Source organism: Pteronotus mesoamericanus, unplaced genomic scaffold (genome assembly GCF_021234165.1).
Source record: "Pteronotus mesoamericanus isolate MK-2021 breed Mesoamerican mustached bat unplaced genomic scaffold, CSHL_Meso_final contig_84, whole genome shotgun sequence".
Classification (NCBI taxonomy): Eukaryota; Metazoa; Chordata; class Mammalia; order Chiroptera; family Mormoopidae; genus Pteronotus; species Pteronotus mesoamericanus.
The window spans coordinates 2558486-2576785 of record NW_026555267.1 but is presented as its reverse complement, the minus strand read 5'-3'; the positions used below and the strand labels follow the sequence as shown (position 1 = coordinate 2576785).

Sequence of the window (18300 nt, the reverse complement as noted above, 5' to 3'; positions counted from 1 at the left end):
CTAATGACTTCCTGCCCTGGTGCTGACCAATCAGTGGAGCCCACGACCCTGAAAGGACACCCCTGGAAATCTGATGAATATTCTCTCGAGAGCCTCCTCTGAGACGGCCAAATAAATACCCTCAAGACAGAGGACCAAAGGGAGCAAGCCAAGCCTTTCCCCGCCTCCTCTTCTCTCCAAGCACATTCGTGGCCTTTACCTCTCCATCTTCTAAGCTCCAAGGGCTTTTCTTTTACCTCTGTAACTTGTTTTCCTGGGCCCATTCCTTATACAGCTCACTTCTTCTGCCTCTGTGTCTTTTTAAATAAACTTTCTCTTATAATTTGAGTCTTGGCTCTGAATTCTTTCTTAGCCAGAATTCAAATACAAAGGTTGCTGACCAAGGTCTGGTCTAAAACCTGATGCCACTCTCACCATAAACAGATTGTGATCAATCATCAGACAGACTATATGTTATTACTAACAATGACAACAGTTAACATTTACTGAGCATTTGCTATGTGGTAGGTGCCAAGTTAGAAGCTTTAAAAATTCTCTTTTAACTCTGGCTGCTATGGCTCAGTGGACTGAGTGCCAGCCTGTGAACCCAAGGGTCACCGGTTTGATTCCCAGTCAGGGCACACGCCTGGGTTGCGGGCCAGGTCCCCAGTTGGCACACGAGAGGCAACGACACACTGATGATTCTCGCCCTCTCCTTCTCCCTCCTTTCCCTTTCTCTAAAAATACATAAATAAAATCTTTTTAAAAATTTCTCTTTTAATATTTATTTTCCCTCTGAGTTTACAACAAGAAGAGAAAAGTAAGGTTCATAAATTACGTTACCATAATGTCTGTCATCAAAATGGTGGCTACCCGGCCAACTAATTTGATTCTCAAATGGTCAAATTACAGAGTCTGAACTAGTAACCTGAGGTTCTTAACCTTTTTTATGCCATTCACCCTGTGGCAATTTGGTGAAGCAAATGGTCCCCTTCTCAAAATGACAGATGTTCATTCATAACTGCAGGAAATGCTAAATTTCAATTAGAGATTAGTGAAAATAAAGATGTAGTATTTTTCCCATCCAACTTCATAGGCCCCTTAATTCTATACAGAGAATTTTAGAGTCCATGGATCCCAGAGGATGAACCCCAGATTATGAAACCCAAAAATCAATGGACAAATGTACCATCTGCATCAGGTCTATAGTCTTCATTTTTCAAATCTGCAAACATATAAGGCTTGCATGTCCTAACTAGTCAGCAACTTCCCCTCTTATTCTAATATCCTTAATTAACTGAGTTACTTACAATGTTTTTTAATGATGACTCAGAAGAGTGTTCAACAGCGTAACACCACAAAAATACACGTATCATTACTATTATTACTATTATCATCATTACCAAGCTATGCTTTTCAAGGAAAGTGAAGGGAAAATATTGAGAGGAAAAGATAAATGACGTGTCTCAAAAGCCAAGGACTGCACACACAATCCTGCATACCTGCAGATCCAGGGTAAATGTCATTAACTGTATTTTGGCCAACCCCTGATTTGCTTTTCCAAAGAGAATACAAGGAAGAACTAAAGCCCACTGCTGCTGCTTAATGGAATATGTAAAGAAATAATAACTACTATAGAGTGTTTTCTATTTCAATATGAAGAGATGGTTTTAAGAATTTTCAACTCAGAGTAAGTTTCATGGACCAGCAACATCAGCATCACCTGAGAGCTTGTTAAAAGTGCACAATCAGTCCCCAGCCCAGACCCATTGAATCAGAATCCGCAAGAGCATTTGAGATCTCGCTCCCTGGCATATGTTGTCAGTTTGGCTCAAATAAACTCTTATAACAATTCTCTTGAAAAAAATCCTATGGGGAGGAAAATAAGTGGCTATAAATACTGTTAAATAAAGTCAGCTGTAGGCTGGGGAGTGCGGGATGATGAGCTATATGTTCAACAGAAACCTTACCTCTCACTTGATGTACAGGAATTAACTTTCCAGCCAACATATCATAGACATAAAGCACTTTGCTATGGGTACTTGTGGCTAAAACCTCTTCTCCATTAGCACTAAAACGAGCCTTAAATATCGGAAACTTTTCCAAATAGATGCTCTGAATTTTAGGATTTGTTTTTCCATCAACCTATAAGGAAGAACAAAACATTCCTTTTGGTTATTTCCACAGACCCTGTATCCTGGTAGTAAACACTTTTCACCACGAATGTTCATTTAAAAATGCATACCTGAAATAGTGACACAGAGTTATCTAGGGCAGCGACCATCACCACTTGTGCGCGAGGATGGAACTGCACAGATGAGACCCGAGCAGTGGTAGGACGTTCAGCATTAGCGTGTTGGCAGTGCTTCATCTATGGAGAAATAAAGCTGGAATCTTATCAGTTCGAATGGGTTAACATTATTTTCTTTAGAGTATTAAGGAAAGACATTATAGAGGGGTGTATTTACAGAAGAAAACTCACTGAAATAGTACTACTACCAACTAGCAAGTCATTTTACAATAATCCACTTACACTATCTTTCAAATGAGAGGATTAAATTATTAAGGTCTTGGAGTCTCAGGATACAGTCATTTCCCCAAGAAATACCCTATTTGGGTTAAGAGGCTTTGACATCCAGGGAAATTTTACTTAAAACTCCTTCTCTGGCATCTCTGCATTCATGGCACAAAATAAGAGGCACTATGAGGTTACTCCTAGGGTTCTATGATTAGTACCAATTTCTTATGTTCTCTAGGGTACATGGTTGTTAGTTTAAAGTAATGACCACCTCATGCATCATTTGAACTATTCTGTTATTTCTTTGTTTTTATAGGGTTTTCCCTCTGCATTAAAAATTCAATTATATAAAAAACAAAGTATTATATATATGCTTTGTTTGCAACCACTGAAGTTAGATTTTTATGGTCACTACATTTTATATGAAGGTGGACGCACCCTATGCAGCGCTCAGTGAATTGTCTTCTTCAGGTAGGGGGAGACAGAATCACCCAATTAGTAATTTACCATAATAAGGTCCCCTTCCCCATCTAAATACACATGCCACCGTTTTATAATGGGGAAAAATATCCATGTTAGAGAGAGATCTGAACATTTGACAGATCTTTAACTGAAGCACTATGCTGGGTAGGCACTTGGTTACCACAATGAACGAGCTACACGCAGGGATGAGTGAGAAAGTAATGTGTTGGCCATGTTAGATAGGATGGCCAGGAGAGGCCTCTCTAAGGTGTCACTTAAGCAGAAAGGTAATAATGAGTTTGCCCATTAGCAGTGCTTAAAGGACAGACATGCAGAAAGAACAAGAGCAAAGGCTCTGAGGCAAGAAAGGATTCAACTCATTCAAGAAACAGAAAGGCCTGCACGGCTTGAGTAAGAAAGATGGAGGAAAAGGTCTAAGATGAAGTTTGAGATATAGGCAGAAGCCAAATCATGAAGGGCAGTGTGGGCTATGATAAGAAATTTAGAAGTTTTCAAAATGCAATGAAAAGTGACATGGCTTGATGCTTTATTTATAAAACATCCCTTTGTCTACTATATGTAGAATAGTTTAGGAGGAAGTAAGGTGGAAGTGGAGAGACTAGTCACAAAGCTACTGCAGTAAACAGAGTGGCAGATGCCAGCAGTGTGAACTAGGCTGGAGCCAACAGAAATAAAGAGAAATGCAAAAGGAGAAACTAAATAGGATTCCTAAAAGATTCCTGGGGACATAATTTAATTTCCTTGATCATTTTTGTAAAGGATAAAAATACCAGCATAAGTAGTATTTACCAAGGCAAAAATGACAGCAAACACATTTAATCCCACAGATAAAAGGAATCCATGCATACAACTGGGAAGCACATAGAATTTGAGATAATTAGCTGGATAGGACCAACTTCACTGACTCTCACCTTTAAAATTCCTCTTGGAAGAGAAGCTGATGTGGATATGAAATTCCCAGTCCTTTGCAACAAATCATCTTCATCCTCTTCACTTTCATCTAAGTCAAACAAACCCACAAGGCTATCTTTAGAATCAATGAGATGGCCATTACCTACTTCAAATGTCTGCAGTCCTTCCCAGCCTCCCAGCCTCAACTACTTTATTTAAGTTGCAACTGGTAAAGATAAAGCTACAAAAGAAATTTGGAATAGAGGAAAAAGATGACACAGAACTCTATACATTTAAAATCAAAGCCTGTCTCTGGAGTGAAAAACACATTCACAGACAGTAACTAAAACAAAATGACAAGAAGTTGAAATAAAGTCAACATTTAATTTAAAACTGAGTTCTTTGGTAACAGAGTGAACAACGGATCTAGCTTCACAACTTGCATGAAAAAGAACTAGAACTTTAAGTTGACTGAAATATCAATGTTAACAAACTGTGTATCAGAACGTCAAAGGGAGCTACTAGGGCTGCTTTTCCCCTATAGATGACCAACGCTTCTAGTAAAGAAAGCTGAGAAGCTGAGCAGAGTTTTAAAAACATTCCTGGGACTAAGGGGAGAGGAGCAGAACAGCACTAAAAGCCCTACTAGGTTCTTAAGGGGGGTCTGGTAAACCATCAGGCCTTGGGTTGGGGACACAAAAGGCAACACTGAGAATTAGGGGTGAAATCAAAGAACTGTAAGAAAATCTTACAGGAACGGAAACCCAGCTTTGAATCATCACAATCTCTCACTGGAATAAGCAGCTGTGAGATTGCTAGTGCCCTCTGCACAGCCACCCAGCAAAAAATACAGTTGACCCTTGAACAATGCACGTTTGAACTATGCAAGCCAAAGAAACTGCGCAGGTCAATTGAAAAAAATCCACGTGTAAGTGGACCCACACAATTTAGACCTGCGTTGTTTCGAGCTCAACTGTATATAAATTCACTGGAGAAAGATACCACTGTCGTAGGCCTCTAATCAATACTATTTTTCATAAACAATGCCCAGCACTCAATGAAATATAACCAGGTCAAGATAAGGCGACATGACTAAAAACCTAATGAAAAACACACAATCCTCATAGGAGATCTAGATAATGGAGTTATCAGACATAAACTAAAAACATAATATTTAATATATTCAGAATAATGAAAGACAAGATTCAGAATTGAACCAGAGAAATTAACTAAGATCCCAAAGGCTTTTTTTAGGAGCACATTAAAATTAGTTTGAGAATTAGAGGTCTGGAAAATAGATCAGAAAGTACAGAAAGCAAAAAAGATTAAAAATAAAGAAAAGAACACAAAATATGTTGAAAATAAAAACATTTGATATGCATGTAATTGGAAGACTGGAACATAATCATTTAAAGAGATGATAGTTAAGAATTTCTAAAACTTAAAAAAAAGATATCAAGCCAGATTCAAAAGCACTATAAAGACCAAGCAGAACACAAAGCAAGCTAACAAGTTGGCAAGGAAGGGGGAGGGATACATTAAAACAGCAACAATAAAACAATCGATAATATTAAAGAATTACCCTTAATTTTGGAGATACATGACAGTACTGTAGTTACGTTTAAAGGGGGGAATACTCTCATTTAAAGACTCTCAGTGAAGTACTTATAGATAAAAATAACATGTTGGAAATAACTGTGAAACTGGGTTCTAGTCACCACAAGGGAAATTCAATTTTATCTTTTCTAATCATAGTTCTTCTCATCTGTAAAATGAAGGAATTAGACGAGGATATTTCAGAGGGTAGCAGACTGGCTAATTGTTGACCTAATTCATTTCCTTTTTATCCTGGGCACAAAGTCAAACTACATTTCCTAGTATCCCATGCAGTTAGTACGGCCTCATGACTGAGCTCTAGCCATTAAAACACAGATGAAAATATCATGTATTGATACTTCCAGAACAGGCCAATAAAAACCTCCCTTGGGTGAACCTCTGTCTCTTTCCCTATAAGCCAACTGGATGTCAGTATCCTGGGCAACTGTGAAAGACCCAGCACAAAGTTGACAGAACCTCTATGAACTTGGGTCCCTGAAATAGATAATCACCTTTTCACCACTCCAATTTTACTCACATAAAAAGACAACTTCTAAATTAAGCCACTAGGACCAGAGAGGTTTTCTGTTTCAACAGCTTAGCATAACTGTATCTATAATTACACGGATCTAAAATGTTGTGATTCTCTGAATGCAAAATTCTAAAACCGATAATAAAATATTTCACCCAGGAGGGCAAACTGGTTACCAAGGGTATAGGAATTATATCATGTAAAAAAGAAAAAGGTTAGTTTCAAGGAATATGTAACATGTTAAATAAAAAAAGTTTTCTCTAACAGAAAAAATGTTTTTACATGAAAGAGAGGTAAGATTATATATTTTCAAAAGGTAGGACTATGGAGTATAAGGAGGCATATTTCAAAATTTAAAAATTCGTGACAATTTTTTCTTCAAGAAAAGAGAAGGGGAAGATGGAGGCATAGGTAGACACACTTCACCTCCTCGCACAACCACAGAGAGAATTATAACTATTTCTCAAAACAAGTAACAACCAGAACCATCAAAAAAAAAATCAAGCTGTATGGAAGTTGGACAACCAACAATTTAAAGAAGCCACATTCATCCAGACGGGTAGCAGGGAGAGAGTCACAGAGACAGATGGGGAGGCACGGAGACATAGTATGACACACAGGTGGCAGCAACGGTGGAACAGGCAGTCCCACATTTATGTGTGGTGGACAAAAGTAGGGAGGGACACCTTGGGAGCCAGCAGTCCCAGTCCCAGGCCAGACTGCACAGCACAAGGTTCCAGCACCGGGAAGATAAATCCCCGTAACTTCTGGCTGTAAAAACCCGTGGGGTTTGGGGTGGTGGAAGAAACCACCAGATTTTCAGGAGAGTTCGTTTAAAGGGCCTGCATGGATTTAGAACACACGCAAACCCACCAGCTGTGAGAATCACTACCAGGAAGGGCGTAGGCCACATACAGGAAGTGGGTAAAGTGACTGGAAACAGGGTGAATGCCAGGCAAACCTCCAAAAGCCAGGCAGCAGCACTGTCCCCCCTCCAAGCCCTCCCCCCACACAGAGCCAGGAGGTGAGGCAATAAAGCGGGTTGCCCTACCCTGGCGATTACCTAAGGCTCCACCCCACATAATTTATCAGTGCCTTTTATGAGGGTACCTAATACACAGAAACACACACAGGGAGGCTGCCGAATATGACCCAAATGAAAGAAGAGAACAAAACCCCAGAAAAAGAACTAAAAGAAATGAAGATAACGAACCTGTCAGATACAGAGTTCAAAACACTGGTGATCGGGATGCTCAAAGAACTCACTGAGTATGGCAACAACATAAAGGAAGAAATGAAAGTTACACTAAGTGAACTAAAGAAAAATCTACAGGGAACCAACAGTGGAGAAGAGGAAGCAGGATTCAAATCAATGATCTGGAACATTAAGGAAGAAATAAGCATTCAATCAGCACAGCAGGAAGAAAACAGAATTAAAAAAAAAACCCAAGGATAGTATAAGGTGCCCCTGGAACACCTCCAAATGTACCAACATCTGAATTACACGGGTGCCAGAAGAAGCAGAAGAGCAAGAAACTGAAAGCTTATTTGAAAACATAATGAAAGAAAAACTTCTCTAATTTGGCAAAGGAAATAGACATGTAAGTCCAGGAAGCACAGAGTGTCCTAAACATGTTGGGCCCAAAGAGGACCACACCAAGACAAATCACAATTAAAATGCCAATGGTTAAAGACAGACAATCTTAAAAACATCAGAGAAAAGCAGAGTTACCTACAAAGAAGTTCCCATACTGCTGGCAGCTGATTTCTCAAAAGAAACTTTGCAGACACGAAGGGACTGACCAGAAGTATTCAAAGTGGTGAAAAGCAAGAACCTCCAACCTAGTTTACTCTACCCAGCAAAGCTATCATTTAGAATGGAAGGACAGATAAAGTGCTTCCCAGACAAGGTAAAACAAAGGGAGTCTATCATCATCAAACCATTATTACATGAAATGTTAAAGGGATTTAAGAAAACGAAGAAGATCAAAACTATGAATGTTAAAATGACAACAAATTCCCAACTATCAACAACTGAATCTAAAAACGACAAACTAAGCAAACAGGTAGAACAGGAATAGAATCATAGCTATGGAGAGCATTTGGAGGGTTAACAGCTGGGAGGTGGAAAGGGCAGAATCGGGGGAAAAGTGCAGAGATTAAGAAGCACAATTGGTAGGTACAAAACAGACAGGGGGATGTCAAGAATAGTATAGGAAATGGAGAAGCCAAAGAACTTATATGCACAACCCAGGAACATGAACTGAGGTGGGGGGAACTGCTGGAGGGAAGGGGGTTACCCGGTGCAGAGTGTCAAAGGGGGAAATATTGAAATAACTGTAATAGCATAATCAATAAAATATATTTTTTTAAAAAGTGGAAGAAAGAGTACAACAGTATGTGACATATTTAAGCAGAGGTTAAATTATCACCTAACAGATGTTGTAGAAAAGGTTCTTTCAGTGGACAAAATCAGACTACAACATTAAGGTTCCCTCAACCTCTACAAATATCTGGCTGGAAACCAGAAGGTAAACTTCTATTTAATAACAGACTGAGTTTTCCAACAGCAGTATATAAAACAACTAGCTCCTATGTATAGGTTCCTTGGACTTGAATACCGTGAGAACTAAGACGGGTGAGCTGATGGGAAGGAGAGGTGGTGGTACTCAAACAAACTCATCAGATATCAAGAATGCTACGGAAGGAGTCCCTGAGTTACACAGGAGGACATATTCTGCACTCCCTAAAGATCAAAGGTCAATCCCAAGCCTAATATTCATAACTCCCAACACATAAATCAGATCTTTGCTAAAACAATCACAACTATATGTAAACTCAAGGATCCAGAAAGCAGAAAGCAGCCCCCTGGCCGGGTGGCTCAGCTGCGCGGAGCGTCATCCAGTGCACCAAAGGGCTGTGGGTCCACTCCCTGTTCTGGGCGTGTACAGGAAGCAACCAACCGCTGCTTCCCTCCGTCTCCCTCTCTAATCAGCAAAACGTATCTTTGAGCAAGGATTAAAAATAATAATAATAATAATAAATAAAAATAAAGAGCACAAAATGGTTATCATACAAGCGAAACTTAAAACCTGGAGTTGAAAAATGAGTTTTTATAGAGCGACTAATCATCTGGGCCTGACCTGACACGTGCTCCTTAGGAAGCTATTTCCTGGAGAGCTGCCAATATCTTCAGAGGGGAATCTGAATTGAGAAGTAACGGTACCACTCATTTTTCTTTAATCCTATGCCATAATACAACAAAGTTCTGTTGAGGAAAACAAAAATCATAAAATCTTGCCACTATTGTCCTTACAATGGAGAATATGCTGTTAAGTAAGCCTTAGATTATTGTAATAAGGATTCCCTCAGAGAAATGGTAGACTTTAAAACCAGACATCAACAAAAAAAGAAAAAGAAAAATTAAAAAGACATATTTGAAACACCCTGTTTAATGAGAAAGAAATTTGAGAAAGCTCAAATAACAACAATAGGAATAGAATTTATTTACTAACTTAAAGTTATTTACTAACTTAAAGTTGTCAGTACTTACCATCAGAAGAGGTTTTCCGCTTACGATTCTCTACCCAGGCAGGTACTCCCCCCATGGCATGCTGGAATCTAAGCAAAAACAGGAAAAACTGGTATGGTAACCACTGTATGTTCATAGAGCTTGATACATTTAAAGAATATAGGTTTGCTCATCCTTGAGAACATGTATAGATTCTCTTCCAAAGAAGTTATTACCTTTAACAACAGAAAGTCTACTCATCCAAAGTAGTTCCAACATGTTCACTTTGGAAACTTTCATGAACCTCTAACCATCTAAATAAGTCCTGGATACAGCATACCGGGATACACAGTTGTTAATTTTTTACATTTAGTTACATGGTTCTCTTATTTGTTCATTTCAACACATCCCAGACTTTGGGACTAAGTAAACAAGTCTCTGTGCTTATAAACTAATGCTACCGTACAGAGTACAGAATGATAGAGCATGTCTGAAAGAAAATGAACAGACTGATAACACAGAAACTCCACCATGCACCCTTTGACTAAAACTGGTGTTTTACTCTGGAAAAAATAAGTGTTAGAAGCATGATAGTTATATTCTGAAGGCTGGTATCCAGAAGAGTACAAACAATCATTTTAACTGTACTATACAGAAACACAGGCAAGCCCACCAAACTAAGCCCACTAGCCATAAAAACTAGAAAAGTGGACAAAATACATGAAACTGTTTTCAGAAATTGGACAACTTAGTTCTCTTCAGTCCACATAGGACTGTGGTCCCTGAGAGAAGGGAAGTAACAAGGTGAGTCCTATCGTCACCAGGATTCTCCCCAGAATGCACTTTAAAAAGACCCTGGCACAGAGGAGAAAGAGATCAGACTTGAAAGAGGCTGAGACAACTGGAACTGGCAGGGCAGGAGACTGCAGAAAACAGAGTTCCGGAAATCTGCACAGGTGTCCGCAGACACTTTCACTGAATACTTTCATTAAATACTAAGCTGCTCACTCATAGGGTGAAAATTCCGTGAGGTCAAGCAAAGAACTACTAAGGAATTGTAAGCTGCACAATACCAAAATACTCAGACACTCAAGCTCCAACCAGTTAGAGAGAGGAGGTCCTTACTGAACACTCAGGACATTCAGAGGAGATCCCAGAAACGGTGTACCTTAGCAACGAAGCCGAACCAGCCAAATGTATAAATGCTACTCCAGAACAAAGCTAAAAATAAATCGTGGAAGGATCAAACTGATCTCCAAGCCAATTAATGGCCTTTCAACACAAACGTCAACACTCATTAAAAGAAAAAACAAAATCAACACTGAACAACACACTCCTCAGAATCAAATCAAAATTACAAGACACGCATAGAAGCAGAAAAACATGACCCATAACCAGAAGAAAAATCAGTCAACAGAAACGGACACAGTAATGACAGGCCTAACAGAATTAGCACAGAAGGACTCTGAAATAGCTAATACAAAAATTTTTCAACTATTTAAATGAAATTTAACATAACAAAAAAGAAGACAAACTAAACAAAACAAAACAAGGTCTCAAGCTAAAAAGATCTAAAGCTGAAACAGTAGGTTCACTAAATGGGTTTAGCTGACTGAAGAGACTACACACTGTACGTTTCACTTACATGACACTCTGGGAAAAACAAATCGGTAAGGACAGAAAGCATCAGTGCTTGTCAGGGTCTAGAGGGATTCGAAGCTGAGGAGAGAGGGTAGACGACAAGGGGTATAAGGGACTTTTGGGGGTGATGGCAATGTTCTATGTTTTGATTCCTTAAATTGTTGTGGTACTTACCTGAGTACGTGTTTAACAAAATTAATAAAGATACTTTAAAAGATATTTAAAAGAATATTATACTTCAATAAACCTTCTTTTAAAAAAAGTAGTAATGTAATAAACCTATATTAATTTTTTAGAGTCAATAGAAACAAAACTAAAATACTCTAAAATATTTTTAAAGTTTTGCAAGTTTGAACTGGAAGAATCAATATGAAATCATTATTTTAAAATACACACATATTTCCTAGCTCTGTTAAACTAAAAGAACCTAGAAGTTGTGAAAAAGAGATGGATTACCATATACAGACAGACAAACAAGCAGGCAATATTATCACTGATTACATTTGAATAGTGGGATTACAAATTTTTTCCAAATTGTTTTTGTACTTGTATTCCCTCTTCCCCCAAAATATTAAAGGTTAATAGTTTCTTCCAACAGCAATGCTCACACTGTTTCAAAATGGAAGTCATACTACTCAAGAAGCTATTACGACCAAGGTCAGAGCAAACCAGAATAAACTACTGGTTATAAATATCTCCTAGTTAAAATCATATGAAAAAGGATACTCACTCTTCCTTAAGTCTCTTCTGAAGGTCTCCTTTTGAAAGTTTACCTTCACTGGCATTTTTCATCATATCTTTCCGAAAACGATTATTCACCATGTCAATCCTATAAAAAACAGAAGAGTATGCTTTAACTAATTTTTAAATACTCAACATAAATAGTTGTTGCCTCTGATAGTATGAGAAAGCTAATTTAATTGAAAAATATAGGTCAAGATTTGTAAGATGTAGAACATCTCAGACACACATTCTCCATTCTTCCCAACACACAAAGGAGTCTCCAAAATTTCCGATCATCCAATTTACCCTGTAAGAACTAATAGTTCAAATTCATACAGACTTTAGACACAGCTTATGCCATTCACCCAAATAAACTCCAGGTAAAATAAAGAATTAAACATATAAAAACCAAACCTTAAAATACTATGAAGGAAAAATATAGGCAAACATTTGTCTCTCTGATGGACTTTTTAACAACAAAAACAAAGATTAACAGATTTGACTATAAAAATTTAAGTATTCTATCAGACATTAAAAACAAAATTAAAAAGCAAAGAGAAAGCTCAGAGAAAAGCCTACATAAACCTGACATATAAAGGCTTTAAATCCTCAATGTGTAAGGAGCCAATAGAGCAATATCATTCAGGAAGTCTCATCCTGCCATTTCTGACAACATGAATGAACCTGGGGGACATTACACTAAGTGAAGTAAGAAATGTAGGAAAAAAACACCAAATAATCCCCTTATATGTGGAATCTAGAAAAAGAAGAACACATAGAAGCAGAGGGCAGAATGGTGGTTACCATGGGTGGCCTAAGGGAAATGGGGAGAAGTGTCAAAATTCCAATTATGTAAGACGAGTAAGTCTAGAGAGCTAACGTGCAGCATAATGACTACACTTAATAATACTGCACTGTACACTGCAGATTTACTGACAGTCGATTTCAGGTGTTCTCATTCCAAAAAAAAATAAAAGGAATGGGAAATATATGAGAAGACAGATACATTAATTAGCTTGACTAGTAATAACTTTATTATGTACATCAAAACATCATATTGTATACCTTAAGTATATATAATTTTTACTTGAAGTCTCCAACAGACAAAAACATAATAGAGAATATTTTTAAGAAATACTGATGAATAAAAAAAATGTTTTCAACACAAATTAAGTATTTTCCACCCATTAAACTGACAGAGTCTGAAAAAAGATAAGTCATTTCTTATAAAAATGGAATGCAATGGACACTTCTCGATGGGCTGGGAAACTGGTAGAACTTCATGCTTAGTCTGGCAGTATTTATCAAGAACCTGAAAAATGTCTGCTCCTTGATTAAGTAATTCTACCTCCAAGAATCTTTATTAAAGAAATAATTAGAAAGGTGGGACAATATTTACAGATATATATCTCAACATTAACTTATTAAAAAAAATTTTTTTACATACCCATCCAGTAAAGCTGTGGACCTTATGACCATACAATGGGCTATATAGCACACCTCTCTAAAAATATTTATGAAGTTGTTTTTTTTTTTAAGTGGGGAGATATATTTGCAATACAATCATTCTCATCTACTGAAGTGCATACTGTGTGTGCTTTTTTTAACCTTTTCTCAATATCAGGCATCGTGCTAAAAATTCTACATACACCATTTCATTTTATCTCAAAAGCCTTCTGATATATTCCGCTGGCCAAAAGTTCATTTGTTTTGTTTTGTTTTGTTTTCCATTAGATGGCTCCAGTAGCGCTTAGTTGTCTTTAACTTCATTCAAAACAATTTTGTTAGATTGTATCGTGACAGCTGTCACATGAGCAGGCATTTAAAAATAAACTTAGCAAAATTGGGTGAATTTTTGTGTAGCCATTTAAATATTGAAGATAAAAAAAATAAGTGACATTTTCAGCTTATTATGCTTTATTATTTCAAGAAAGGTAATAATGCAACTGAAACACAAAAGATTTGTGCAATGTACAGAGAAGGTGCTGTGACTGAGTGAACATGTCAAGAGAGATTGCGAGGTTTCATGCTGGGTATTTCTCACTGGACAATGCTCCACGGTCAGGTAGACCAGTTGAAGTTGATAGCGATCAAATTGAAACAGTAACGGAGAACAGTCAACATCATACCACGTGGGATATAGGTGACATACTCAAAATATCCAAATCAACAAAGTTATTGGTGAAAATGAAAAATGCATCTTTTATTATACAGAAAACCACCATATGGACTCTGGCCAAACCAATAGTTGCTATCATTATTTCCATTTACAAACAAGAAAAGGTAGTTCCAAACTGGCCCATGGTCAGTTAGGAACTGGCCAAATTAGAAGGTACACTCAGAAGACGAGAGAGAGAGTAGTATATAAACATATTAACAGTGGCTCAACCTCAGTGGCAGGATTATGAATGACCTTTTCTTTCCTATACTTTCCAGTATTTCTCAAATCTTATAATCACATTATTTGTACAGAAAACTTTTTTCAAACCTGCAATATAACTTTTAAAGTATCCAGCGGGATTCTGGAAGAAAAATTTGGCAACTTACATTTCCTCATCTTCATCTTCTTCATCCACCCAAACTGGCTTCTTCTGAGGTGGAAAATTATCTTTTGCTTCATTCTCCACATCCGAGTCACCTGAGTCTTCCTGAATGTGAACCTAGAGAAGACAAAATGCCCTCCAGCACTGAGTTTTTCATATCCCGTCATGGCAGACACACATGAAGTTAGATGGCTTATGGAATGTTTTGTTTTTACAGCCCTCCGATGAAATAATGAGAGAGTGGTACCACAGCAAATGCTAGGGGAAGAACAGAAAATGAGGAAATAAGAGAATGGTACCACACTGGACAGATGAGGTAAGATGGAACAGTCAAGGAGAGAACATCAACGTGCTCAAAGGAAAAGACCAAGACAATAACAACAAAAAGTAAGCTGACAGGTGAAGAAAGGAGCACCAAAAATCCAATAACTACAGAATTTATGGGACCAGAGGCAGACTAGCATCCAACATAAAATAAAATAATTAAATGTCCTGGTTAACTCATAGTTCATATTCTAAGATATACCTCTTCTCCATTTTCCTGTCATTCCTGATCTCCACCTTCTTAAGAAATGTTACACTGTACTATCAAGTCTAAATCTAGACCTCAGAATATCCTGAGTGAGCTTGCCTTTTCTGCACTGGTAGAAATGAACGAACGATTTTTACTGGCTATTACCAGCCTATGATCCTTCAAAGGCTGATAAATCTCACCCCACAGAGACTTTCTTTTCCTAAGAAACGATCACACGGTTCAGCATTTTTCCAGTAGTGTTCTCTGCACACCTACCAGATTTCTGCAGCTCCTCCCAGAAGCACCCAAATGACTTTCTAGCAATCATGGACCTAGGTTCTTGCTAGGTCCATGGTTATTTATCAAACTGCAGTTATCAGTGAGGCTTTGCTTGGCCACCTTATGTAAAATTTCACAGGCCTTCTCTACACACACTTATCTCCCCCCCTCATGTTTTCTTTTTTCCCTCTTCAGCACTTATTGTGACTTTTACAGCAGTACCTATCTCTTTATGTTCTGCCTCTGCCCCTAGTACATAAGCTTCAAATGGGCAGGGATTTTTTTTTTGTCAGGTGTTTTCCAATGCTGTTTCTCCTCCAGGCCCTAGAACAATGCCTGAGGTTCCCTATCTTCGGGGGGAAAAACAGGTATATAATAAAAGAGATGATTTCTTATGAGTGCACAAAAATTATCATCACGCCGGGTTTCATCGCCAAGAAAAATATCTGGCACCCAACAGGCTCACAAATATTTGTTGAATAGAGGAATACGTGGTCATTCTCAAAGTTGGTGAGTCAATCACATGGAGAGATGTTAAAACGCACATTCCCAAGGCCGTGCCCACGATTCTGGTTTCAAAAACGAAGTGGAATTCTTCAATCACTACAACGTATTAAAGCCGGGGATCGAACGACCACGAAAGAAGAAACACTGAGTCTGAGGACAGTAGGGCTGAGCCACGAAATATGCTCATGGCTATAGTTCACTTAACAAATACGTGCTGAGCGCTTGCTGGACACTAGGCACAGCCGCTCCAACCAGGGCGGGGAAAGGCGCGGTCACCGCCCTCTGCAGACTGCCAGACCCTCTCGGCGCCCGCGTTCGCCGACTCCCTCCCACCTGGGTGCTCCCGGCGCCGCAGGTCGCCCAGGCTCCGCCTCCTGATCTCTGAGAACCGCTCGCCCCGCCCGAGCTCCCGGTCCGCGCGCCACAGCCTCCCTCACCCGTGGGCCTCGCAAACGCTGCAGGAGCGCATCCTCGTTGTTCTCGACGTCGCCGAAGACCAGCTCCTCCAGGCACCGCTCCACGGCCGGCTTGTCCTCCTCCAGCGTCTGACGGTTCCGCTGCCTGAGCCGTCTCTCCTCCTCTGCCGCGACTGCGATCGCAGCAGCCGCTGCTCTCGGCCGAGCCGGCAGTTTCCGCTGGGATGAATAAGCGGCCTTTCGGGGCGGCCCACCCGGTCTCCCTCGGGCTATCCTGTCCGGCTTCATTCGGGTCTTCCGGTTCGGCCCCGCCCGGGTTCTCCGGTTCGGTCTCGTTCGGCTCCTCCGTTCCGGCGGCATCGTTGGGTTTAAGAAACGCAGGCGCTCACGTGGATCCTCACTGCGCGTGCGCCGAGGCACTGCGTTCTCGGCTGCCGCTGAGGGCCCGGGGCCCTGGAAGAAGCTTGCGCAGCCTACTAGCACGTGACCAACACTCCTGCCCTACGTAACGCCCACTCCCCCGCACCAACCCCTCCCCGTAGGGGAGTTCCTCCGGGAGGACCAATCTTCCGGGTGGAGGGGGAGGCGGCGTGACTGGAGTGGAAAATTTTTTCCAACACAACTTAGCAGCTGCAACTGATTGAAAGGAGTACGAGAAAGTCACAGTATAAACTTAGATGGCTGAGTGAAACTTTTACTCTTCCTTCTGACTTTTTAACCACTGTACTTAACACGAGCCCGTATTGCATTTTCCACCCCTTCGTTTTGGTACGGCCCTTGGAGTACGGAGCCTGCAGAGGGTCCCACGCTGGAAGAGAGCGAGGAGGGTATGTAGGGAAGTGGGCCAATCGGGGCGCGGGTCACGGCGCAGGCGCGCTGGGAGGGAGGGCTATGCTAATGTTGTTGATATCCTGGGGCCACCCTAGTTAAAGGGGGGGAAATCCGGGGGCTGCCGCAGCCGCCGCCGGTGTGGGCCCAGCCGGGGCACCCCTGTAGTCGCCGTAGCCCCGGGGAGAGGCGCCTGCCCCCAGCTCGGGGAGGGGGCGCCGCGGGCCCGGGGAGCACGGACAACCCCTACCCATGAGGCCCTGATGGAAAGCACAAAGGATCTGGTGAGAGCCGAGCGCGGCAGTCGCTTTGTGTGCCAGGTGGGGGGGACGCCTGCAGCTCCCCGACCCCAGGAGCCCCTTCAGCTACTTGACCCGGCTCCCAGGCCTGCTTCTCCACCCCACGCCCCCTCAACCTCCGGAGCTCCCCTCCCCCTACCGGCCGTTAAACGATTCCGGGGGTTCCCCTCCCCCCACCCCCTCAGCCCCGGACTCGTCGGGGTTCTCTCTACACTCTGTATACACTTTCTGAAAGAAAAAATTTAGAAGAAAGTTTTCCTGTGTCCCGCCCCCCTCCCCCTTCAGCTCTGGCTAGGGGGTGTGAGGGCGAGGTTGGATTTGAGACTTTTTCAGCTGCCTGGGGTGGGAGAGTGGAGTTCTCACTTCCCCCAGGGGGGCATAGTTGGGGTGCTTTGCTGGGCAAGGCGCCTCTCCCCTTTGGGGCGAGTGCCGCGAGGCATTTCGCACGTGGAGGTGGAAATATTGAAAGGGGGCGGGGTGGGCACGTGTGGGAGGGAGAGGTGGGAGTGGTGTTTGGGAAGCAGCCGCCTAGACTGCTTTAAGTTTAAAAGGGTTCTAAGTCGGTGGGCTTCTGTGACCTTTGCGTTCTCTTTTGTGAAATAAGAATCCTAACGTTTCAGAGTCGGAAGAGACATTAGAGGTCACCCAAAGCAGCCGTCCCCTCCGCAGCCTCTCTGACAAGTGGTAGGTAGTCTGGCCTCTGCTTAAAACCCCTGCAAACACTGAGCGTTCACTGCTGCCCAGGAAAGCCCATTCCGTTTTTCAGTAGTTCGGATTGTTGACTGCCCTTAATAGACCCTGTAGTCTCATTCACGTCCTTGTTAAGTTGCTCCCTTTTTTAACTTCTCAAATTTTCTCTCACATCCTCCTCCTCACCCACCCACCGCTCATTGGCCTATATTTTGTGTGCCAGGAAAGAACAGCAGGGAAGTGGAGGGAGGAGGGTTTGAGAGATAGTGAGGGCCAGCTGAACACCCGGCTGGGTCAGTTTCAGAAGTGCTGGTTTATATGCCTGAGAATAAGTGGGTATTTTCCTACAG

The 18300-nt window shown here is 41.0% G+C and overlaps 2 protein-coding genes across 8 annotated transcripts in view; one reads left to right on the top strand and one right to left on the bottom strand.

Annotated features, from left to right (window-relative positions):
- The window catches only part of UTP18 (UTP18 small subunit processome component), a 36084-nt gene extending 19470 nt beyond the window's left edge, over nt 1-16614 (bottom strand). The window contains exons 1-7 of one of the 2 annotated variants that reach the window (XM_054585426.1): nt 16155-16614; nt 14422-14534; nt 11882-11980; nt 9553-9620; nt 3892-3980; nt 2225-2350; nt 1950-2124 (exon numbers count right to left, since the gene is read on the bottom strand). In XM_054585426.1, the coding sequence (XP_054441401.1) occupies nt 1950-2124; nt 2225-2350; nt 3892-3980; nt 9553-9620; nt 11882-11980; nt 14422-14534; nt 16155-16493 (1009 nt within the window). In that variant the 5' untranslated portion in view covers nt 16494-16614. The remainder of the gene's footprint in view (nt 1-1949; nt 2125-2224; nt 2351-3891; nt 3981-9552; nt 9621-11881; nt 11981-14421; nt 14535-16154) is intronic. The other variant, XM_054585424.1, reaches the window with a different exon arrangement.
- Nucleotides 16573-18300, top strand: part of MBTD1 (mbt domain containing 1) — a 67195-nt gene continuing 65467 nt past the window's right edge. For 2 of the 6 annotated variants that reach the window (XM_054585422.1, XM_054585419.1), the window contains exons 1-2: nt 17010-17245; nt 17881-17944. Coding sequence is in view for 1 of the 6 variants with exons in the window: in XM_054585418.1 (XP_054441393.1) it covers nt 17225-17245 (21 nt within the window). In the remaining 5 variants the exon portion in view is untranslated. Of the gene's footprint in view, nt 16961-17009; nt 17246-17864; nt 17945-18300 lie in introns of those variants that run through there. The other 4 variants (XM_054585421.1, XM_054585420.1, XM_054585423.1 and 1 more) reach the window with 4 other exon arrangements.